The following is a 24,533-nucleotide window of genomic DNA, read 5'->3' on the forward strand; positions in this document are numbered from 1 at the left end:
GCTGCAGAAGGCAGACGCTCTACCCCTGAGCTACATCCTTTCCTTCTAGCCAAGGTGCACCCCTGTCTTGTCTGGATTAACCCTCCATTTGCCAGGCTTCACACAGCCTGTATTATCTGTTCTACCTTGCTGTGTTACATCGTCATGATATTAGCCATGCAAGTGGCTTCTACAGGGGTGGCTGGTGCAGTCTGTATCCTGCAGTTTTGCTCAGCAATGGGACCATCTCGCCGCCTGCTGTTTTGGCAGTCTTGCAGTGCCCCCTTGAGGCAGTGACAGGGCCTGATGCTCGGGACTCTGCTGACACCCATTCTCCTAACCCCCTCTGTCTGACACAAGGCACACACACCCTCCCACCGCCTGCAATTGCAACCTGCCTCTGTCGATCAAAACTTTCCTCTCGAAAGATGGCAGGACAGCGCCTGATTGTGAGCTGCTTCCTTGCAGGCAAGTTTCTGGATTTTATATGGGAGTATACAGGAATCTGCTGTGGACCAGAGGGTGTCTCTGTGTTTGTGTGCCTTTATATTTAGGATCCACTTATAGGAATTGGAATGGGAATGCCATAGGACCTGTTTTAAGACAGGATGAGTAGCCAGTAGGAAGAAATGTTGGTCAGACACTGTATCAAAGGCTATTTCAAACTTTTTTTTGAAACTCTGGTCAAGAAAGAAGTAGCCACATGTATGTTTTTCATCCTGCGGTGTGTCTTTTGGTACAATTTTTAGCAGGACCCGTGTGCCTAAAATTCTTGGGGACCAGGAAGTTTGCCTGCTTTTTCTTGCTGCCTCTCTTTTGCAACGCCTTCTAATTTTAGTCTCAGGCTGCAGCCCCTTTCGTTCACCGCTTGGCGCACAGACAGCTGTTGCCATATTTGTGAGGGAGAGCAGGGGATCATGCCACAGCAGTGGCAAAATCTTTTAAAAATGCTTTCGGTTGCATTTCAAAACAATGCTTTTTGCAGCAGCAGCAGCTGGCACACCAACGTTGACTAAGGAGCCAGGAATGGAAACAAAACAAAACAAAACTGAGGAGTACAGTGGTACTTCGTGTTAAGGACTTAATTCGTTCTGGAGGTCCGTTCTTAACCTGAAACTGTTCTTAACCTGAAGCACCACTTTAGCTAATGGGGCCTCCTGCTGCTGCCACCGCGCGATTTCTGTTCTCATCCTGAAGCAAAGTTCTTAACCCGAGGTATTATTTCTGGGTTAGCGGAGTCTGTAACCTGAAGCGTATGTAACCTGAAGCGTATGTAACCCGAGGTACCACTGTAATGTGGTTTCACAATCCTGCTAAAGAATGCACATTAATCGCACATGTGGCGTTTCTCATAACCAAGTGGGTAACTTTAGCAGAATCTACTGGTACGTGTGGGATCTTTCCGTAGTGTAACATGTGTCACAGGGGTAGATACTTGAGAAAAGGGCTTAAAAAAGGGGAACCAAGGAGAACTACTTGAAAATGATTTACAGATGGCATTTAACTCCGAGTAGGCTTGCTAAGTTGTGTAAGACTGAATCAGATAAGTCCTGGAGATGCAAAGAAAAGAGGTTGAAGGAAAGTTTTTTCATATGTGGTGGACTTGTAAAAGGGTAAAAGAGTATTGGAAAATGATACATAATAGATTGGGGGGAAATGTTCAAAAGTGCTTCCCCCCAAAAAACCCCAGAGTCCTTTCTGTTGGGGATAATTCAGACTGAAATTCCCAGGTGTCAAAAATGGTTCTTTATGTATGCCACTACTGCAGCCCATGTTTTGTTAGCCCAAAAATAGAAAACAAGTGAGGTCCCAACCAAAGAAGAAAGGCAACTTAAGTTGACAGAATATGCACATCTCACAGAGTTGACATATAGAAGAAGAACATATGTTTAGGGAAGATTGGAAAACGTTTATTGAATATATGAGAAATAACTGTGTACAGCTGAAAATGTTGGCAGCATTAAGATAAATTCAAGAGTGTAAATAAATTATGATGGAAGTAATAACGGAATACAGTGGTACCTCGGGTTACAGACGCTTCAGGTTACAGACACTTCAGTTTACAGACTCCGCTAACCCAGAAATAGTACCTTGGGTTAAGAACTTTGCTTCAGGATGAGAACAGAAATCGTGCTCCAGCGACACGGCGGCAGCAGGAGGCCCCATTAGCTAAAGTGGTGCTTCAGGTTAAGAACAGTTTCAGGTTAAGTACGGACCTCCGGAATGAATTAAGTTCTTAACCCGAGGTACCATTGTACTGAATGGTATAGTTTTTGTAAAATATGCAGGGATTTATGATATGCAAAATGAACCATGGAAAGAGAAGAAGGGAAGTCACTGATATCTTAAGGCTGTAAAAATGAGTACTTTAAATTATAAAACATATCTATCTATCTATCTATCTATCATCTATCTATCTATCTATCTATCATCTATCTATCTATCTAATCTATCTATCTATCTATCTATCTATCTATCATCTATCTATCTATCTATCTGTCTGTCTGTCTGTCTATCTGTCTATCTGTCTATCTGTCTATCTGTGAACCAAGATATATTGAACTTGTTGTGCCTGACAAGACCCTGAACTACCCTGCTGCATTGTGTGAGGTGTGGTGGCAAGATATGAATGTTATTAAATCAGACTGCAAATGAGCTTTGCTCTTGCAAGGAAGTGACAATTTCTCTCCAGGGACAATACTGTAAAAGAAAAGGAAAAACCTGTTGTATTGGGTATAAAAGAAGCAAGGGGTAAGAAAAATCTATAGCCTTAGCAACATTTAGATGTCCCGACCCTATTAAGGCCAGGAAGAAGAAAAAGGAAACAGCCATCATTCGAACGGCAGAATCAGTGAACAAAGCACATGAGGTGAAGAATGAATCAAGCAAAGGCCAATTTGGTTTGACACATGTGCAGTTTGAAAGCTTGCTCCCTGCTTTATTTTATTTTAGGGATTTCTGTCTTGCCCTGCAAAAGGCTCCCAAGGCAGCTTACGAAAAGTTAAAATAATGGGGAAATTAAAACAACTTGCAAAACGCTACAGTATAATGGTATAAAGGCAGTTGGCAGAAATGAAAAGCAAGCCTAGCACAATAATGTCAATTTACAGAGGACTGAGAAACCATTTGCCCGGCGAAGAAGCATTCTGGGCATTACGAGCTCAGCCAAGTCACGTTCCAAAGTGGATAATGTTAAGTTGTGGGCGAACATATCAGACGACACAGCGATTCTTCAAACAGCTCTTGTTTATTCAAAGGCCAGAACAGAACTGAACTAAAGAGCTCAGTCAGCCTGCTTATATAGAACTCCAGAACAACGTAACTGTAGCAACTTTCTAAAACTATCCAATCACTGAACGTCACTTTCGATCCTTCATTTGCATACAAACTATCCAATCACTGAACGTCACTTTCGATCCTTCATTTGCATAACTATCTACAGTATCCCCCTGCTGGCCCAGGGTGAGAACTTCAGTACATAACAGATAATAACCAACTTTGACGACTCTTTCAGTAGAGTGTGCAGGCTTCCCAGCGATGCTAAGCTCCGTCTTGGGCTGTGCAAAAATCCTCAGTTTGCTGAAAAGCAAAAGGCAGTGGAGAACATTGAGAGTTTGTCTTTTGTGTCATACGAATCCGGATTCTGGACGTAATCCCGTGTCTTCTTTGCTCTGTCTTAGGGCTCCTCTTCAGCCGGGGTCTGGCTATCAGCCTCCCTGTCCTCAATCTCTATGCCGTGGTTGGGGAGATCTTTGTCCACGAGTTTGAAATAGACGACTTTAAGGATGCCTTTCCCTCCTCCATGGACGAAAATGGTAAGGGACCAGGAGCGGTTTCCTTTCAATCCATCCCAGGCACAGTTAAATAGCTAGTTGCCTTTCTACAGATATGGTTTTGTCTACATAACGGCATGTGTCTGTGTACCTAGATCTATATATATTGCTATGATTAACAAAACAAAGTTATTATTATTATTATTATTATTATTATTATTATTATTATTATTATTATTCTTGGAGCCAGCTGCTCTGCTTTGTCAATCACAGTAGTATATTATTTCAGCTGAATCCTAAGAGGGATCTGCAGCAAGCTTGTGTGAAGTGCTCTTTGATGCCAAGACTACAAAAGGACAGGTCCCTGCCCCGGGAGCTTACAATCTAAAATGTTCGGTTTCCGAACGCTGGAAGCCTGGAAGTAAACGCTTCCATTTTCAAACGTGCCTTGGAAGTCAAACGGCTTCCGCTGTGTGTTTTTCAGTTTTCTCAATTGAACTTGCAGCCAGCCTTTTGCAACTCGGTTTTCAAACGTTTCGGAAGTCGAACGCTCTTCCGGAACGGATTACGTTCGAGAACCGAGGTACCACTGTGTTGCTGTTGTTGTTGTTGGTCCTGCCTCCATAGAGATCAACCCTAAACACTGTAGCCTAGGTGTTTCAAGGACCAAGCTGCAGGATAGCATCTCCATCTCCCAGGGAGGGCAGAAGAAGCACAACATTAGCTCAATTTGGGTCTGAAATCTTACAGAGCCGCCTGAGGCCCCTGTCACTTTCCACACCAATCTCCTGGATCACCCAGATTTGCCCCGCTGGCTGCGCTACATTCAACGGACCCCCTACCAGACGGGCTATCTCTACGGGTCCCCCACAAGCAAAGAACTCGGCAAGCAAACAATTGAGGTGCGTGCATGTTTTATAATTCCCTGACAGACAGGGGGGTGGTCATCTATTTTGCTCCAGACTCACCTGAGAGCGTCTTGGGCAGAACCCCAGGTCAAGGTTGAGTCTGAAGACATGCCCACATCCTATAGCTAAAGCATATTTATAACACATGCCCCCCACTCAAAAAACACACACCACACAATGGGAATGGTAGTTTGCCCGTCACAGAACTACAATCCTTAGCACTCTTAACAAGCTACAGCTCCCAAGATTTTTTTTTTTGGGGGGGGGAGAATCTTGACGTCAAACACGTGCACCACACGCCACTGCCACCGCCGAATCTTGGGGGCAACCTGGTGGCATGGATTCGGCCGCTGCAACTGCATCTCTGCCCCAGCAGGATGGCACCAGCAGCGGGACACTGATGTAGAGCATGTCCCTATTTTCATCTGAGGAATATTGGAGGGTATGGCTAAAACCCATGACTAGAAATCACTGGCAAATGTAAGTGTTGACAAGCACTTAAGTTGATCTGCACTGAAATTCAAACCAAATTAACCCCTGTTCCTCCCCCCCCCCCCCCCACAATGGACACAGACACATTTTGAAGCCGCTGTCGAGCCCCTTGTCAGCTTAGGGCCGATCCAGGGAGCGGCACTGCCAGGGCCGGATTTAGGTTTGATGAGGCCCTAAGCTACTGAAGGTAACGGGGCCCTTTATATGCCCAGCTGTCCTTTGTCAACAACACATTGTCACTGGTTTTTATGTTGAATATATGCTGTATGGTAATTTATGGACCTCGTAGGTACCTAAAACTATTCACACATGTTGCCATGCAACCAGTCCATGCAGAATGTAAAGGGGTAAAGGGACCCCTGACCATTAGGTCCAGTTGTGGCCGACTCTAGGGTTGCGGCGCTCATCTCACTTTATTGGCTGAGGGAGTCGGCATACAGCTTCTGGGTCATGTGGCCAGCATGATTAAGCCGCTTCTGGGAAACCAGAGCAGCGCACGGAAACGCCGTTTACCTTCCCACTGGAGCGGTACCTATTTATCTACTTGCACTTTAATGTGCTTTCGAACTGCTAGGTTGGCAGGAGCAGGGACCAAGCAACGGGAGCTCACCCAGTCACAGGGATTCAAACCGCCGACCTTCTGATCGGCAAGTCCTAGGCTCTGTGGTTTAACCCACAGCGCCACCCGCATCCCAATAACAAACTTAGTTGGTCTCTAAGGTGCTACTGGAAGGAATTTTTTTATTTTCTTTTGACTACGGCAGACCAACCATGCTACCTACCTGTAACCAGATATCTCCAGTACCAGCTCTGAAGAGCCAGCTCCACTCAGACACAGGATATGATTGCCTTGCGTCCAGCTTTTGTGGTAGCCATCGGCCCAGAAACTATTTATTTGCTGTTGTTATCCTTTTTTGAAACCTGCTTTTTTCTTTTCTTTGAAGGGTGAGATACAACGGGGTGTGTGTGCCATACCCTCCAACATTTCTCCAATGAAAATAGGGGTGTCCTAAGGAAAAGCGGGACATTCTGGGATCAGATTAGAAGCTGGGACGGTTTCTGTATATCTGGGACTCTCCCTGGAAAATAGGGACATTTGGAAGGTCCGGTGTGTTTGGGCATGTGTTTTAAAGAAAAATTAAATTAACCCCCCAAGTCTCCTTCTCTTATTTGTGACAGGTGAAGGCATATAACAGATATACTTATGAGACTGCGAGGCAAACCATGATCATCACAATTGCCCCATCTTCAGGTAATTCCCCCTCCTCTATGAAGTATATGGGGCAAATTCAACCTGTAGCTCCATACGATTGACTTTGGTGGGGATACTGGATCTTGGCTGTTCTTAAATTTGGTGCAGATCCTCACTGCCTGGACTCCCATGAAAGACCTTTGTTGGGTTTTTGGGGGAAGGTGGGTGAGCAGATGTCGACCCGAGGCAGGAAAGTTGGAGAAGACTTCCAAATCCATCTAGGCCCAATGTATATATATGCATTATTTGGGCTTATTGATGCCAGTGATGGCTTGGCCCTCTCCTGGGCCAGTGATGAGGAATCGAATCTAGCTGTGTGTGTATATATACCGGTATATATTTCTGTTTTACACTTTAGAATACTCATTTAAACAACCATAAAATGTCAATGACTTCCCTTCTTCTCTTTCCATGGTTCATTTTGCATAACATAAATCCCTGCATATTTTACATAAACTAAACCATTCAGTATTCCATTATTACATCCGACAAAACTTATTTACACTGTTGAATTTATCTTACTGCTGCCAACATTTACAAGTGTACACAATTCCCCCCATATATTCAAGAAACATTTTCCAATCTTCCTTAAATGTATGTTCTTCTTGTTCTCTTATTCTATAAGTTAGATCTGAACGACGCACATATTCCATCAGTTTAAGTTGCCATTCTTCTTTAGTTGGGACCTCGCTCGTTTTCCATTTTGGGGCTAACAAAATACGGGCTGCAGCTGTGGCATACATAAATAACCTTTTTTGACACCTGGGAATTTCCATCTAAATTATCCCCAACAAAAAGGACTCAGGTTTTTTTTTGGAAAAGTACTTCTAAGCACTTTTTTTTTCAATTCATTGTGGATTATTTCTCAATACTCCCTTTTACGGGTCCAAGAATCTAGCTGTGTTTTTGCCTGCCCACAGCTCAAATGTGAAACCCTCATGAGGCAAATGTGAGGGGTCCCCTCCACCCTAGACCTTTTGCCTTAAACATGCATCTGGGCAGATCAACATCGTATATTTAAAGCACATCCATTTAAAGTGGTCTTCCACTGAGCTATGTCCCTTCCCCATTGCATAATCCTAGAACTGTACAGTTGGAAGTTACCATAATGAGAGTCATCTAGTCCAATGCAGGAATCATTTGCCCAATGTAGGGCTCCAACCTCAGACCCTGAGATTTAAAGTCTGATGCTCTACCGACTGAGCTATCCAATCTCCCCCCTGTGCTGGTTTACTCAGGAATAATAAGCCTCGCCGTGTTCCGTAGCGCTTTCTCTCTCTAGCAAACGGGCTCAGGATTATCGCTCTGCAAGTATGTGTCAAATGACGCGCCAGGCTTTGGAGCGATTATGAAAGGAACTGGAAGGGAAACAGCAGGCATCGCAATGCCTTTCTGCCAGGCGGCTGCAGTGTGGCTTCAAATAGAATATCATCTCCCTGTCTCGAAAGGATGTAATAGCGCTAGGGGGAAATGATCAAAGAGCTGGAGCGCTTTTGCCTGCAAGCAAAGGCTAAATGGAAGCTTTTAAGCTTAGCATAAAGGACAGCAAAAGAGCATGATAGAGGTTTATCAGTTTTTGAGCAGTATGGGGAAAGTGGCTTGAGAGGGCCCTCCCTTCCCTTTCTTAGAACTGCAGAGTTGAAAGAAGACCGTCTACTTCAACCCCCTGCAATGGCAGATGTCCCATACAGGTTTCGAACCTGCAACCTTGGCGTTATCAGCACCTCGCTCTAACCAACTGAGCGGTCTAGGCTCACAATCCACAGATTTGATTGGATGCTGGGAGTCAGCTGATACATGGGATCATGGGCTTAGACCCTAAATAGAAGGGACAGTTTGTGGAAGTCAAAGAATGAACAGGGCAGAAGTGAGAAAAAGAGGTGTTTCTTTACATGAATGGTAGACAGTACCACTTCAATACACATTTTCCAATCTTCCTTAAATGTATGTTCTTCTTGTTCTCTTATTCTATAAGTTAGATCTGAACGACGCGCATATTCCATCAGTTTAAGTTGCCATTCTTCTTGAGTTGGGACCTTGCTTGTTTTCCATTTTGGGGCTAGCAAAATACGGGCTGCAGCTGTGGCATACATAAATAACCTTTATTGACACCTGGGAATTTCCGTCTAAATTATCCCCAACAAAAAGGTGGGTTGTGGAGCCAAGTCTGCTCTGTTGGTTAGAGCATCATCATCATCATCATCATCATCATCATCATTTTATTTGTACGCCACCTTTCCATAGTTAAAATAGTGCTCAAGGCGGCTTACAACAGGACAAGATTTACATAATTACCAACATAACAAAAGTCATAAACAATAAATAAAACACATCAAAAAGTACACAACCAAAGGGGAAACAATTTCCACATAAATCATACAATCTAAGACTAAAAATACAGCATTAATATCAATCACAATTTAAAATGACATGTTGTTGTTTAGTCGTTTAGTCGTGTCCGACTCTTCGTGACCCCCTGGACCAGAGCACGCCAGGTACTCCTGTCTTCCACTGCCTCCCACAGTTTGGTCAAACTCATGCTGGTAGCTTCGAGAACACTGTCCAGCCATCTCGTCCTCCGTCATCCCCTTCTCCTTGTGCCCTCCATCTTTCCCAACATCAGGGGCTTTTCCAGGGAGTCTTCTCTTCTCATGAGGTGGCCTCAGCTTCAGGATCTGTCCTTCCAGTGAGCACTCAGGGCTGATTTCCTGGAGAATGGATAGGTTTGATCTTCTTGCAGTCCATGGGACTCTCAAGAGTCTCCTCCAGCACCATGATTCAAAAGAATCAATTCTTCAGCGATCAGCCTTCTTTATGGTCCAGCTCTCACTTCCATACATCAAATGGCACACATCAAAATGACAGATAAAAAATAAAAGCAATTAAAAACAAAAATGGAGGCCTCTCTGCCCAGCAGCAGCAGCAGTCCTTTATGGAGCCTGTCAGGCCCCGCTCCAAGCCAGGGAGCAGGGCAGGGCCCTTCAGGCTCCCAGCAGGTCAGTCCTGCAGCACAGTGCTGATAACTCTCAAGGTTGCAGGTTCGATCCCCGTATGCTGCAGCTGGATGAGGGCAGACAGAGGTGGGCTGGGCAGACGGACCAGGACTTTTTGTGGCGGGAAGTAATGTGTATATCCCCTAACCCTAACCCTAACTCTGAACTCTTTCTGTAGATGGAGAAATGCCATACCAGGCTGACTTCCTGGTGAAGAACTGGGACGTGGAGGAAGTACTGCCAGCAGATATCCAGGATCTTTTCCAGCAAGCTGTGGACAGCATGTGGGAACAAGATGGCCTGACCGTCGTCAATATTACCTCAGCGTTGGACCGGGGAGGCCGGGTACCTTTGCCCATTGAAAACCGGAAGGAAGGGTAAGAGGAGGGGAGTCTCTCACAGGCTGTAAAATGGACCCCAATACAGTGGTACCTCGGGTTAAGTACTTAATTTGTTCCAGAGTCCGTTCTTAACCTGAAACTGTTCTTAACCTGAAGCACCACTTTAGCTAATGGGGCCTCCCGCTGCCACTGCGCTGCCGGCGCGATTCCTGTTCTCATACTGAAGCAAAGTTCTTAACCTGAAGCACTGTTTCTGGGTTAGCGGAGTGTGTAACCTGAAGCATATGTAACCTGAGGCGTATGTAACCTGAGGTACCACTGTACTGGAAAAGCTGCCTCCTTTCCTACAGAATCTCCTCAGATTCTGCCAGGGAATGGTCTGAAGCAGAGGGGTGGGGGATGCATTCCCAGGCAGAGCAGCTTCTCTCAGAAAAGGAGCTGGAGGGGGAAGATTCACCCCCCCTCTTGCCTACAGTTGTCTCAGAAGCCGAGACAGACACAGAGCGGTTTAGGCAGGAGTTACCTAGCTGCGAGATAATGGCACAGGGAACAGAAGGGAGGGGACAGATAGCAGAGACGTCATTAGAAAGTGTGGGGGACACTCCCTCGCCACGAACTCGGAGATCCAAATGTATCAGAGAACAAAGGTTGCAGAGAGAAGGAGGGACCTCCCGTTGGTGCCTATTATCTTGCGGAAGGGGGAAGGGGCAAAAGTTAGAGAAGCCAACTGCTCTCCTTGGGGAGGGATGTGGATTTTTGCTTGCAACCTGATGCCTGAACTATAAAATACAGTGGTACCTTGGGTTACAGACGCTTCAGGTTACAGACGCTTTAGGGTACAGACTCCGCTAACCCAGAAATAGTACCTCGGGTTAAGAACTTTGCTTCAGGATGAGAACAGAAATCATGCAGTGGCGGCGCAGGGGCCCCATTAGCTAAAGTGGTACCTCAGGTTAAGAACAGGTTCAGGTTAAGAACGGACCTCCGGAATGGATTAAGTTCTTAACCCAAGGTACCACTGTATAAACTTATAAAAATATAAACTTATAAAAGAACTATAAAATATAAGGTAAAGGTAAAGGGACCCCTGACCGTCAGGTCCAGTCACAGATGACTCTGGGGTTGCGGCACTCATCTCACTTTATTGGCCGAGGGAGCCGGCATACAGCTTCCGGGTCATGTGGCCAGCATGACTAAGCCGCTTCTGGCGAAACAGAGCAGCGCACAGAAACGCTGTTTACTTTCCCGCCCAAGTGGTACCTATTTATCTACTTGCACTTTGACGTGCTTTCAAACTGCTAGGTTGGCAGGAGCAGGGACCAAGCAACGGGAGCTCACCCCGTCACGGGGATTCGAACTGCCGACCTTCTGATCGGCAAGCCCTAGGCTCTGTGGTTTAGACCACAGAGCCACCCATGGTCTAAGATATAAACTGCCTGTTAATTTTTATCTGTGAAGTTACCAGAGGGGAGGCGGACTCTCCATGCCTGACAGATGCGAAGATCGCAGAGGGGCCCCACTTGGTTGTTCCACTTCCCTCAGAAACTGTAAACTGGAAGGCCAAATAACAGGAAAAGGAGTATTTATCTGTTGACTAGCAAGGCTCAACTGTACACATTTTCTGGCTTGCTAGCACTGCAGATCAGAAAGCTGCTCATTGAAAGCCTCTTCTGTATTGCCCAATATCAAAGGTTCTCAAATCCCACATGAGATAAGGACTTTCCCCTGCATGCGAATACAGGCTCCAGCGGATTGAGCAGACAAGACCAAGTGTGGGTTCAATGGTCAAGAAGGCAGTGTCTGCATGAGCTGTAGAGGGAAGTGAGGGGCAGATGGGGCTCATCCACCAGGGAAGGTAGCCCGTCTAGGAGAAGGAAAACTCTGACTCTAAACTTCCGCTGCCTTGCGGGATATTTCAGGAGAATAAAAGGCTTAGGAGTAAACTCTACACAAATCCAGAGTGGAGTCCCTAAGACAGTCGGATGGTGTCTTTTATGCCTCCTTCCAGCAACTCCTGCAGCCCAGCTGGTGCCAAACATATCGCTCTGCTTTCCTTTGGCCTCGGCCCAGTATACCTGAAGGAGCATCTCCACCCCCCATCATTCACTGAGGTCCAGCTCTGAGACCGAGGCCATTTAGGGCTTTAAAGGTCAGCACCAACACTTGGAATTGTGCTTGGAAATGTACTGGGAGCCAATGTAGGTCTTTCAGGACCGGTGTTATATGATCTCGGCAGCCTTCTCTCCTTCTCACAGGGTGTTCATCAAGGTGGGCTCCATTAAAATGTCACACATTAAAAACTTCCCTGAACAGGGCTGCCTTCAGATGTCTTCTAAATGTCAGGTAGTTGTTTAGTTCCTTGACATCTGGTGGGAGGGCGTTCCACAGGGTGGGCGCCACTACCGAGAAGGCCCTCTGCCTGGTTCCCTGTAGCTTTGCTTCTCGCAGTGAGGGAACCTCCAGAAGGCCCCCCGGCGCTGGACCTCAGTGTCTGGGTGGGGGTGGGGACGCTCCTTCAGGTATACTGGGCTGAGGCTGTTTAGGGCTTTAAAGGTCAGCACCAACACTTGGAATTGTGCTTGGAAATGTACTGGGAGCCAATGTAGGTCTTTCAGGACCGGTGTTATATGGTCTTGGCGGCCTTCTCTCTTTCTCGCAGGGTGTTCATCAAGGTGGGCTCCAAGGAGCCGTTCAACGAGTGCTTAACCAAGGTCAAGTCCCCTGCCAACCGCAACCGGTGCAAGCTGCAGCAACAGCCGGCCCTCACCTGCTATGACACCTTCAGCCCTCGGTTCCAGATCAACTGGTGCAACCTCACCTTGGTGAGAGGGGACGCTGGAGAAAGTGGGTGGTGGCATGCGCTAGGCCATCCCAGAGATGCTCACTCCCCCTCCGTCCTTCCAACCCCCTTTTTTCCGCTCCTCAGATAGACCTCACCAATATAAACACCACGGAAGTGGTGACCATCTATGGAGACGGAGTGCTAGAGGAAGGCAGCGAATTCAATCCTCCGGATGACGCCCCCGACAGGGAGTTCTTCAGCGACTTCCTGCTCACTTTCCTCCTCCCTTTCTTCCTGGCGCTCCTCCTCGCTCTCCTCCTGGCCTACATCATGTGCTGCCGACGGGAAGGCGTGTAAGTCTGAGTCTGAGGGACGACCACAGCCTCCCGTGGGCATTTCAGAATACAGTGGTACCTCCGGTGTGAATGGGATCCGTTCTAGAGGTCTGGCCGGATTCCGAGGTTTTCACAACCTGAGGATCACTGTTATATGCATGCGCGCAGCAGTAGACCACTTTTGCACATGCACACGCAGCGAAACACTTCCGGGTTTGCCGCTTTCGCAACCTGAAGTTTACGTTACCGAGGCTAACGTAACCTGAGGTGCTACTGTAGTACATTACAAAAAAGGTACACACCATAAACACAACATTTTCACACATTAAAAAGAAAAAAAAAAGGTTCTTTTGAACCTTGAGACCTCCTTCCTTCTCTCCATGGGTTCCAATTCTAAATTTTATTCCTGCATACTTTACTGTATTCTATCTGTTATATAATCATGCTACCCAATGTTACATTACGAGTGTCACTGTCTTCCTGCCAATGATTTGAACTGTTTCCAGTGATCTCTCAAATATGTTAGAAAGTCATTCCAGTCTTTTGAAAATACTCAGTCTTCCTGGTTTCTGATCTTTCCCATCAGTCTTGTCATCTCTGCATATTTCATCAGCTTGGTCTGCCACTCTTCTCTGGTCGGTACTTCTTCTTCTTTCCATCCCTGGGCTAGGAGCATCCTTGCTGCTGTCGTGGCATACATAAACAGTCTTTTATTTTCTTTGGGTAGTTCCGTGTCTATAAGGCATTTCACGATAGTTCAAAGGGGGTGTGGGAGGGGAGAAATTGGGGTTTTCTGTATCTTCCACCAATGGGCTACATTCACACAGCTGGGGACTATGCCTATGTGGAAACTTCCCTTTTCAGTCCCCTCCTGGTTCTGAGGGATAGTGCTGCAAGAGAGGGTGGGGAAGCACTCAGGCCTTCACTTGCCTGACCTGCCTCTTCCTCCTCTTCTTCTGACCCATCCTGTGGCTCCACCCTCCAGCTCTGAAGCTTCTCCTCCCTCTGAATCTTGCCTCCTGGCTGGTACAGTTCCCCACAAATCACTGGCCGCCTCTCCCGAGTCAGGCTACTGCCCCACTTCTCTGCCACTCCAGTGTACACTGGTCAGTGACTTGCCAGTCCTTGACCCTTCTTCTCCCGAGCTCCCAGCAAAGGCCATTTTGCAGCTGAACCTCCTGCTATTAAAGAGGCCAGACGGTGATATCATGGGAATTCCCTGTGCATTCCAGAACCCTGGGAAATCATAAAGGGGCGGCAATGGCAAGGCAGTTTAAGGCAGCAGGGATACTGCTTACCATAGGGTAACCTTGGCTCCCCTGATGTTGCTGAATGGGAACTTCCATCATTCCTGACCATTGGCCACGCTGGGTTATATATCAGGTTGAGGTCCCCAGTGCCACCCATGTAAAAAACAGCCCGAGGGCCAAATTCAATTAACCTGAGGGCTAGTTGTTCACCAGCCCTACACCATACTTCCATGTGACCTGCAAACATGGTCACAGTCTCCCAAAAGGCAAAAATGGGTTTAAAATCCAACAGTGATTTACCAAGGACAGGTCCAGAAAATGTTCAGCTAGAGCAGCGGTTCTCAACCTGTGGGTCCCCAGATGTTGTTGGACTACAACTCCCATCATCCTGAGCTCTGGCCTTGCTAGCTAGGGGTGATGGGAGTTGTAGTTCAACAACATCTGGGGACCCACAGGTTGAGAAAGGCTGAGCTAGAGTATATAGGACGGTTGTTATTTTAATAACAAATACTAAATTAATACTAAATTAAAGGTTTTCTGTTGCCAAATTGGACCTAACCCCAGTTTTCTTCCTTTTTTAAATTGTAGGCAGAAAAGGGACCAGAAGACCTCAGAGTAAGTAGTTGTGCCTCCATTTGCATGTGAGTGGTTTGTGAAAATGTGAAATCATTACTTCCACATACCCCACACCCAGTGTCTATATTTTAGAAGTTGCTTTTCCCCTTTCAGCCACACCCTTTTTTGTATTTTCTATTGTCGTCTTTTAAAAGTGAGGCGATCCGAAGTACACACCTTATATGAAAATGTGGGTGAAACAAAACCCACACGTCAGCGTTATATATCAGTCACGGGTATTGAATGTATGAATTTCCTCTTCTTCTGTTGACCAAATCCTTGCAATCATTTTGAAATTCCTGCCTTACGTGCCATGACTACAGGGCCAGCCCCACCATTAGACAGGCTGAGGTCACTTCCAGACAGTTGATATTTCTGGGTGAGATTCAACCACAGGCTGGCAAATTTTAGCATTTATCTGGAGCTCTTTTGCGACAAACCCACTTCCCCCAAAGCTTGGACTTTATGCGGTTAGGAAAGTAACGGTGAAAATGTGTCGGCAAGTGTGTGATAACATCTGCTTGACACAACATTGCCTAATCTCCTGCAAACGAATGAGAATGGATGCTCTGTAAATAGTGGAAGTCAGCTGATGTCCTTGCAAACTAGTTAGGGTGGATACTCAGTGAATGGGCTATGAGTGGGGAATGGTGTTGGGGGTGATGGAGCTGTGTGTTCCATGCAGTGGTGTAGCATGGGGTGCAGGGGGTCCGTGGCCCCAGGAGCAAATTTCTGAGGGGACTTTAAAGTTCCAGAGTAAAGTATACCACTCCTTCTGGACTTTATGTCTCTTATAAAAATCAAAGAGAGAAAATGGATTTTAAGTCTTTTTGTAGGTCAGCTCAAGTTCCCTGCTACTATGATAGCAATCTTGGTAAAATTAGTTCTTTCAAATTGATATTTCCCCTCAAAAGAATGGGAATCAGATTTTCTCCATCTCCCAAACTTCCCAGCAGCTGGGAATTGGGAAACACCTTCAATTCTGAGAATGGATGCTTTGTTCCTTTGGTGTTATCATTAAAGACTCTTTAAATCAGGCATAGGCAAACTCAGCCCTCCAGATGTTTTGGAACTACAACTCCAATCATCCCTAGCTAACAGGACCAGTGGTCAGGGATGATGGGAGTTGTAGTCCCAACACATCTAGAGGGCCGAGTTTGCCTATGCCTGCTTTAAATGGTCAGGGACTCTTTTCACTTTGTCCTGCAGCGAAAGGGGGGGGGGGGGGGGGAGGAAGCCAAGTGCCTGGATCCTGACACCTGTCTTGCACAGCCTAAATGGGCCTACTGCCCTTGGTCACAGTGGGGGACATCACTGGTGTCTGAATAAAATAAATATTCTGGTCTGCAACAGGATAGGGATGTTGCTGGACCATTGACTAGAGATGTGCACTTGTTGATGATGTCATCACATGGGAGCAGCATCACAGGGGGCTTGTGATCCCACAATGCACCAAGCTGTTTCCATGGCGACCATTTAGTCCAAGTCCCTCCCCTGTAACCTCATAACCTCTGGCAAAGCAGGATGGCTTTGTCATATCTGCCTTGCACAGGATATCACCACCCAACATCTTCCTCAGCTGCGAGGCAGGTAGCGTAGGGATGTACCAACACAAGCCAGGCTTAAGGAGAAGATGAGTGCCTTAGGCGAAATGCAGATTGATTTCTTGGTTAATAATGAGGAGTGCTCAGAGGAGAAGATATCGGCGGACATCTTTGACCCCCCGGCACATCAGGAAGACCAGGTCTTAAGGGAGCCTCAGCCGTCATGTTCCGGCGAACACCTGAAGGCTACCTCCAAGTCCAAAACGAAAGGCAGAGAGCTCCACAAACCTTCCTTCCCCTGGAAATTCCTCTTTCCGAAGCGCGGCGTCTCCAAGCTCATTTTCCAGGTGGTGGCCTCGGGAGAGAAACGTCACGGCGTCTCCCTGCAAGCCCTCAAGAAGAGTGTGGCGGCCACCGGATACGACCTCGAGAAGAAGAAGAGCTACTTCAAGAGGGTCTTGAGGGCCTTGGTGGCCAAAGGTGTTTTGCGGAAGCTGACTGGCCGAGGGCTCACGGGCTGCTATGCCATCAGCCGGATGATGATGAGGTTGCTGAGGAGGAGGAGCCAGAAGAAGAGGAGAAGGGGGAAGGGGAAGGGGAAAGGGAAGGGGAAGGCCTTGCCAGATCTCAAGCCGAAGCAAGTACCCAAGAAGAAAAAGAGGAAGAGCAGAAAGAGGAGGAAGAAGAAGACCAAGAGGATGACATCTAAGCCGTCTGACTTGCAGAGTCCTATGCTGATGACAGGTTCCCATAGCTGACGCTGTGTGTAAGGAGGAAAAAGAATAAAGTGTCGTATTTGAAGTGCCTCTGTTTTTGTGCCTCTTATTTGAGATGGTTAACATCTTGTCCAAAGACACGAGAAAGGGCAGCTTCTTCTCAGTCTTTTGAGATGGAGGTCTGAAGCAACCGGTGTGTGTGTGTGTGTGTGTGTGTGTGTGTGTGTGTGTGTGTATCTTTATTGCGGTCCATAGACGCACAAAACAGTTTCAAAACAAGATACAGTGGTACCTTGGGTTACATACGCTTCAGGTTACAGACTCCGCTAACCCAGAAATACTACCTCGGGTTAAGAACTTTGCTTCAGGATGAGAACAGAAATCGTGCTCGGGCAGCGTGGCAGCAGCAGGAGGCCCCATTAGCTAAAGTGGTGCTTCAGGTTAAGAACAGTTTCAGGTTAAGAACAGACCTCCAGAATGAATTAATTACTCAACCCGAGGTACCACTGTGCAGTTGAGACAACCAAACAACAGGCGAAAGAGACCGAGGTAGTCATTTTGCCGTGTCTAGAGCACGATGGTCTCTGTTTCTTGCAACCTCCAAAAGAAACTTTGCCACGGTCAGCGTAATATCGTTTGACCTATCCTCCAGAAGGGTTTTAATATGGGAGGCTTCAGATTTTCCTGGCAAATTTGCGAGTAAGGGTTTGATCAGCTGATCCCTTGCTTGCTCATACTGCCCACAATGCAGTAGGATATGGTTCATGCAATCAACATCCTGAGAACACCAACAAAGCCTGTTCTGATAAGGGATGCCTCTCAGTCTACCGTTTAGAACTTCCAGTGGAAACACATTTAATCTAGCTTTGGTAAATAAATGCCGATAGGTGGGTACGGACAAATTCCTAAGATATGAGGCTAACGGGAAGTCGTGCCCGTATTGTGAACGTACACCCATCCTTTCCTCTTGTAGCCACATTTTTTTTTACAAAGCTGCAAGTCCTAATATAATGGCTGCTCGCAGTCTTTCCCGTGAGTGGCAGTTGTGGCCTGAAGCTGTGCCTCCTATCTCACCCAGATGCACAGCGCCATTTTAGAACGTTTCCCCGTCCCCTCCAGCCACCATGGAGGCTCATGGGAATCCGTTCCAGAAGTCTGTTCGACTTCCAAAACGTTCGGGAACCAAGGCGCAGCTTCAGATTGGCTGCAGGAAGCTCCTGCAGCCAATCAGAAGCCATGGAAGCCGCACCAGACATTCGGGTTCCAAAGAGCGTTCGCAGACCGGAACACTCACTTCCGGGTTTGTGGCGTTCGGGAGCCGAAACATTCGAGTCGCAAGGCGTTTGACTTCCGAGATACGACTGTACACTAGTGGCTCCCAGCTCCTCTGATGTGGTAGATGGTTCTGCCCTTAGGGATGCTTGAGGAATCCAAACTCTGCAAATTCCTGCATGAAATGGTCCGACCCACACCTTTTGGACTGATGTGCAGATAAGTACTTTGCTAACCGCCAGATCTCAATGCAGTGCAGTTACTGGCAATTAAAAATGTGCAAAGCACATTTAAATTATGCATTCTGAGGTAAACGATGCCTGTGGATAATCTATTAAAGTACATCTTAAATACACATTTTGAGATTAACACCCGCACACCCGCCGCCAAAATTGCAGATTCATGCAGAAAGGGGATTGACTAGCATTTCCCCCCTTCTCATTCATGAAAGCCTTCCTTGAAGTGATTTCACAGTAAAGAATAAGTACAATGAAAAAACATCCACCAAGGAAAAACGACGACAGCCACATGGTGAATAAATTGTTGGTGAAAACGGAGGCCTCGTCCATGACAGATCTGGAGCATAACAACACTGAGGTCCAGTGCCAGGGGCATTCTGGCGGTTCCCTCGCTGCAAGAAGCCAAGTTACAGGGAAGCAGGCAGAGGGCCTTCTCGGTAGTGGCGCCCGCCCTGTGGAATGCCCTCCCATCAGATGTCAAAGAGAAGAACAACTACCAGACTTTTAGAAGACATCTGAAGGCAGCCCTGTTTAGGGAAGCTTTTAATGTTTAATAGACTATAATATTTTAATATTCTGTTGGAAGCCGCCCAGAGTGGCTAGGGAAACCCAGCCAGATGGGCAGGGTATCACCTGGTTCACCTGGCGCTTTCATTATAAGCCTTCGAGGGGCAGACAAAAATGTTCCTTTTTTAAAAATAACTTTTTATTCAAAATTAAAACAAAACATATTATCCAGAAACATATCATCCTTCCCCCACAGAACCCACCCCACCCCACCCCCGACTTCCCTCAGTTCCAGTCTTTGATTTCTCTAGAAATGGTGTTTTCTGCATGTTACACAGTTGTATAGATCCTCAAACTATTTAGCTGATTATTATCAATAAAAAGCTTGTGAATGTTTATTCAAAACCAGCCAAGGAGTCCAGTTCGCTTTGTTGTGTCTTCAAATACTTTGTAAAGGGTTAAAAAAAATATCACCTGGCGCTTTCATTATAAGCCTTCGAGGGCCAGACAAAAACGTTCCTTTTTAACCGGACCTTTGGCCAATGAACATCCGATGCCTTTTAAAATGTGTTGGCAGTGTTACTGGGTTTTTTGTTTATCTTTTGACTGTGCGTTTCGTGTTTCTGTGTTTGGATTATATCCCGCGAACCACCCTGGGACCTGCGGCTATAGGGCGGTATACAAATTTAAATGATGATGATGGGACCTACAGACTGGAAAAAAACAATTCACCCACCCCACACTGTTTTTTAGTTTTGTCCTCCCCCTTCTCCACATATGTTACTTTGATTTTTTGAGGAATGGGTAAAATTACAGACACCAATGAATTTTAAATACAGGGCTTGCTTTATTCGTCATAAGGATGCGGAAGTCACTCTGGAGGACACAGCAAGCACCCTTCACACTTTGACCTGATTCTGGGCAGCTGGGAGAGAGAGAGCCCTGCTTCTCTTTGCGCCTCGGCTGGAGTCTGCCTTCCCTTGCTTCTTGTTCCTGCCACTCCTGGACGTGGCTTGGCTGCCTTTTTTCTTGGCGGCTTCCTTGGCCTTCCGGCCTCTCATCTTGGGCTGGTACTTCTTGACGATGTTGGGGTTGACCTTGAAGAAGCCTGTGGCTCCCTTCCCTTTCACTTGCCAGAGTTGCCCTTTGGACACCATGTTGTTGATGGACCTCATGAAGTAGTGCTTCTTCTCCTCCATGTCATAGCCCATGTCGGTCACGGTCTTCTGGAGAGATTGCAGGGAAAGGCCAGTCTTTCTCCGGCAGGTGGCCACAGCTGTAAATATCAGCAAGGAAAGGTGGGTGGTGGGTGGCTTGGGCACAGTGGCTCTCGTTGGATTGCGGTCGGATGCAGTCCTTGCCCCAGGAGTTCTTCTGCCTCTCTGCAAGGAAGGATCCAGGGAAGAAGGGTCCTCAGAGGAACCCGAGGATTGCATATTTGGGGAAACATCAGATTCTTCAGTGTCTTCTGGAGCTGAGTCTCCGTTGGTTGAGCCTGTTTCAGATGCATCAGCTGAAGGAACATCCGCAAATTCTTTTGACTCCATCATATTGCTCAGAAACTGCCTTCTGTTTGACCCCCTTCTTCTTCTTGTTTCTGGGTGGATAGTTCTGTCGGTTCTAAAGTCAACGGGGGGTGTTGCTTTTGTCTTTCTCTCTTGGTCTATATTGTCCACAGGTGTCTACCACGTCTGTTAATTAACGTAAACGAGTTTGGAGATTTTGTGGCTCCGAATATCTTGTCACATTCACAACTTGACTCGCCCGTGCGCTCACCCAATCCTTGCTGCGATACTTGGTTCCTGAATAAACAGTTATCTCTTTTCAACCTCTCTCAACAGTACATTTGAGTTTGCTTGCCTTGGTGGGTAGAGGATTTCAAGTTGATGGTGCTCAGCTGCAAGGCAAATCAATCCTGCTATCTCCCAGGCAGATTTTGAGTATTTAGGTCCAGCTAGTTGCCATGGGAACAAAGCTGGGTGCTCTGTGATGTCAGCTTAGTGCTCTATGATGCCACGAGGATACTGCCTGAGGTGTTGCATCACACGCCTGCCTCTTCCACTTAATGGTTTGCTATTTTCTTTTAAAAAACACACACACTGAACTATTTGTTAACTCAACAAATGAGAGTAGTAGTAGCAGTAGTAGTAATAATAATAATAATAATAATAATAATAATAATACCCCATCCATCTGACTGGGGTTGCCCCAGCCACTCTGAGCAGCTTCCAGCATATATAAAAACACAATAAAACATCAAACATTAACAACTTCCCAATACCGGGCTGCCTTCAGATGCCTTCAAAAAGTTGTATAGTTGCTTATCTCCTTGACATCTGATGGGAGGGCATTCCACAGGGCGGGCGCCACTACTGCCCTCTGCCTGGTTCCCTATAATCTCACAGTGAGGGAGCAGCCAGAAGGCCCTCGGAGCTGGACCTCAGTGTCCACATGTCAGCTGAGTGATGGAGAGATTATGTATCATAGAAAAGGGCCCAGATTCAGCCTTCAGGTAAGCAGGGCCACAATAAGACTCCCACCTTGGCTGTTGGAGGGGTGCTGCAACTTAAAGTCTGATACATTTCATTCATCATTGTAAAGCCAGGTCAACTGGTCCTTGTGCCCTGTGATTATTATTACTATTACCACATTTATATCCACGGCCGGCCCAAGACATTTTGGCGACTGAGGAGGACCTCAAAATGGCACCTCCCTCCCTGCCAGGGAAGAAGGGATGAGGGAAGATCTACATCAGGAACAAGAGGGGACTAAATATCTACATTGGGATCTGCTGACCCTATGGATCCTGCCACCTGAGGAGGTCACCTCACCTTGCCTCAAGGGTGGGTTGGCCCTGTTTATATCTCACTTCTCCTTCTCAGTCATGTACAGTAGTATCTTGGTTCACAAACACCTTGGTACTCAAGCAACTTGGAACCCAAACACTGCAAACCCGGAAGTAAGTGTTCCGGTTAGCGAACTTTTTTCGGAAGCTGAACGTTCTCCATTTTGAGTGTTATGCTTCCGATTTGAGTGCCACACATCCGTTTTAAGTGTTACGCTGAGGTCTGCTTTACTCTTTATTTTGCGTTTTTCTTGTTTTTGCAGCTCTTTTTTGTTTTGTTTTGGTGACTGTGTGGAACCCAGTTCAGCTACCGATTGATTGATTGTGTGACTGCAGTACATTGCTTTCATTTTATGGATCAATGGTCTCGTTAGATAGTAAAATTCATGTTAAATTGTCGTTTTAGGGGTTGTTTTTAATCGTCTGGAACGGATTAATCCAGTTTGCATTACTTTCTATGGGAAAGTAGGTCTTGGTTTTGGAACGCTTTGGTTTTGGAACGGACTTCTGGAATGGATTAAGTTTGAGAACCAAGGTGCCATTGTACATGGTTCCCTTCCCATTTTATCCCCACATCAACCCTGTGGGGATAATACCATTTCTTTTCTTCCTCAGCATCCAAATGGTGCATCACCACACAATCCACGACAACACTGAGGAGCTGAGGGAGATGGCCAGCACCCGAGACGTCCCCAGGCCCCTCTCCACCATGCCCATGTTCAACGTCCGCACGGGCGAGAGGACCAATCCCATGAGAAGCGCCCGCTTTGACACTGCCCAGGTGCCTCTCATTCTGGCTCAGCAGTGAACATTTGTCAGGTGAGTTCCTCCACAGCCACTGCAGAGCCATAGAGCTGAATGGGGCCTTGAATGCCGGAGAACAGGCATGTTCAGTAGGGTTATGACAATTTTTTTTACAACCTTGTGTTCCTGTAGCTTAGTTAGACGAACTTTGGCCTAAAAACAATGGAATGAACTGTCATTTCCAAATCATTTGGAAAAAAGATTTCACCCCCAAATCAATAAATTGATTTTTGCATATGTAACTATATACAGTGGTACCTTGGTTGTCGAACGGCTTGGCTCCCAAACAAGTCAGCTCCCGAACGCCGCAAACACAGAAATGAGTGTTTTGGTTTGCGAACGTTTCTCGGGAGCCGAATGTCCAACGCGGCTTCCGATTGACTGCAGGAAGCTCCTGCAGCCAATCAGAAGCTGTGCCTTGGTTTTCAAATGGTTCTGGGAATCGAACGGACTCCCGGAATGGATTAAGTTCGACAACCAAGGTACCACTGTAGTGTATTCTGTAATGCGCACAGAATGTATTATAATACAGGAAAAACAGATTGCAAAGTTTATAATACTTGTGCTTTGTACATTGTACATCATTGCAAAGTTTATAATGTTTTGTACATTGTACATCATTTCTCACTGCTTAGAATAAATTGAGGTTGCAGTTTGTCTTTGTTCCTGCCTCAAGCACCATAAAATTCCCACATCACTTTTGATTGCGCATTCTGCGCACTGATTACTTCTTGGGATCTGGAATTTGGATAGCTTCCAGTGATTCTCCAACATAGTTTTAGGAAGTTCCAGACAGCTGTAAAAATCCTAAAAATCCTAAAGAGTTATTTTATTATTACATTTATTTACCTTCTCCCCAATTAAGAGCTTCAAGTTTAAAAAGAGCTTGAAGTTTAAAAAATTGCTAATACTTATGAGTAGCTATGTTACATATATGGTGACCAACATTTCATATGGTGACCAACATTTCATTTTGGGGTGACCTTTTTTTCGCAACTGAGAAGAATTAGTCCCCTTTTCAGTGTTTCTAAGCAAAAGTTCATCCCTTTATGATACAGGGAAGAGGTGCAATTCTTTTTTTTTTTTAGTCAAAAAGTTATAATGCTAGTGCTCAGTCAAGACAGGATTTATGTATATTCATAACATGTATGTATTAATGTTGAATTATTTTAATAATAAAAAACCCTTTCCTTTTTGCAGGGGAGGGGAACCTTTTTATTTATTTCTTTTTTGCAAGTACAAAGACACAGAAACATAGCTGTCAACGTTTCCCTTTTTTAAAGGGAAATTCCCTTATTCTGAATAGGATTCCTCACAAGAAATGGGAAAAGTTGACAGCTACGCACAGAAACCTTCTGGTGGATGAGTGACCCCTCTTGTAGTCTCTGTTCCCCCTTCTCAGTAATGGAAGCCAAAGAAATGCATGTGGTATTAAACTCCCCCCTCCTCTTTCCCTCCAACAGGTCAAATCTGGCAAAGCTGTGGAGAATGTCCCCACCAAAGACTTCTCTCAATATTGAGGCAACTTCTCTCAAAACTCGGGAGAGTGGATTTTGCTTTCCTGTTTGTTTCCACTTTGATAATGGTGGGAATTGGGATAATGGTGGGAATTCGGTAACTCTGTGCATATGTTTGTAGGGTTAAGCATTTTGAGTCCCTGGGCAATGTTGTTTTTGTGTTTTTGCTACATATCCAAGTGGTGGGTGGGTAGTTCAGAGCTACCGGTGCCAGCCATTGTGGGTACATAACCTTGGTCACAGAACTACAGTGCCCAGAGTTCTGTGGGTAACGTCACAACAATACCTCTTTGAACCCATAGAGTGACTGCGATCAAAGAGTCCTTTGATTACCATTTTGCACCTTGTTGTGATAAAAGGTTGAACGCC

The 24,533-nt window shown here is 46.2% G+C and overlaps 2 protein-coding genes across 2 annotated transcripts; both read left to right on the plus strand.

Annotated features, from left to right (window-relative positions):
• The first annotated feature begins 333 nt into the window (after positions 1-333).
• On the plus strand, positions 334-24,533 carry SGCA (sarcoglycan alpha). The gene is made up of 10 exons (XM_028703642.2): positions 334-447; positions 3,660-3,794; positions 4,503-4,654; positions 6,332-6,404; positions 9,576-9,774; positions 12,398-12,560; positions 12,665-12,873; positions 14,694-14,720; positions 22,459-22,662; positions 24,111-24,533. The coding sequence occupies exons 1-9, from the start codon at positions 408-410 to the stop codon at positions 22,649-22,651; spliced, it is 1,191 nt and encodes a 396-aa protein (XP_028559475.2). The 5' UTR covers positions 334-407; the 3' UTR covers positions 22,652-22,662; positions 24,111-24,533.
• LOC114582546 (uncharacterized) lies at positions 15,947-17,477 on the plus strand. Its single transcript, XM_028703643.2, has one exon. It carries the CDS (start codon positions 16,354-16,356, stop codon positions 17,020-17,022), a length of 669 nt encoding a protein of 222 aa, XP_028559476.2. The 5' UTR covers positions 15,947-16,353; the 3' UTR covers positions 17,023-17,477.

This window comes from Podarcis muralis, chromosome 13 (genome assembly GCF_964188315.1).
Source record: "Podarcis muralis chromosome 13, rPodMur119.hap1.1, whole genome shotgun sequence".
NCBI classification, from domain to species: domain Eukaryota; kingdom Metazoa; phylum Chordata; class Lepidosauria; order Squamata; family Lacertidae; genus Podarcis; species Podarcis muralis.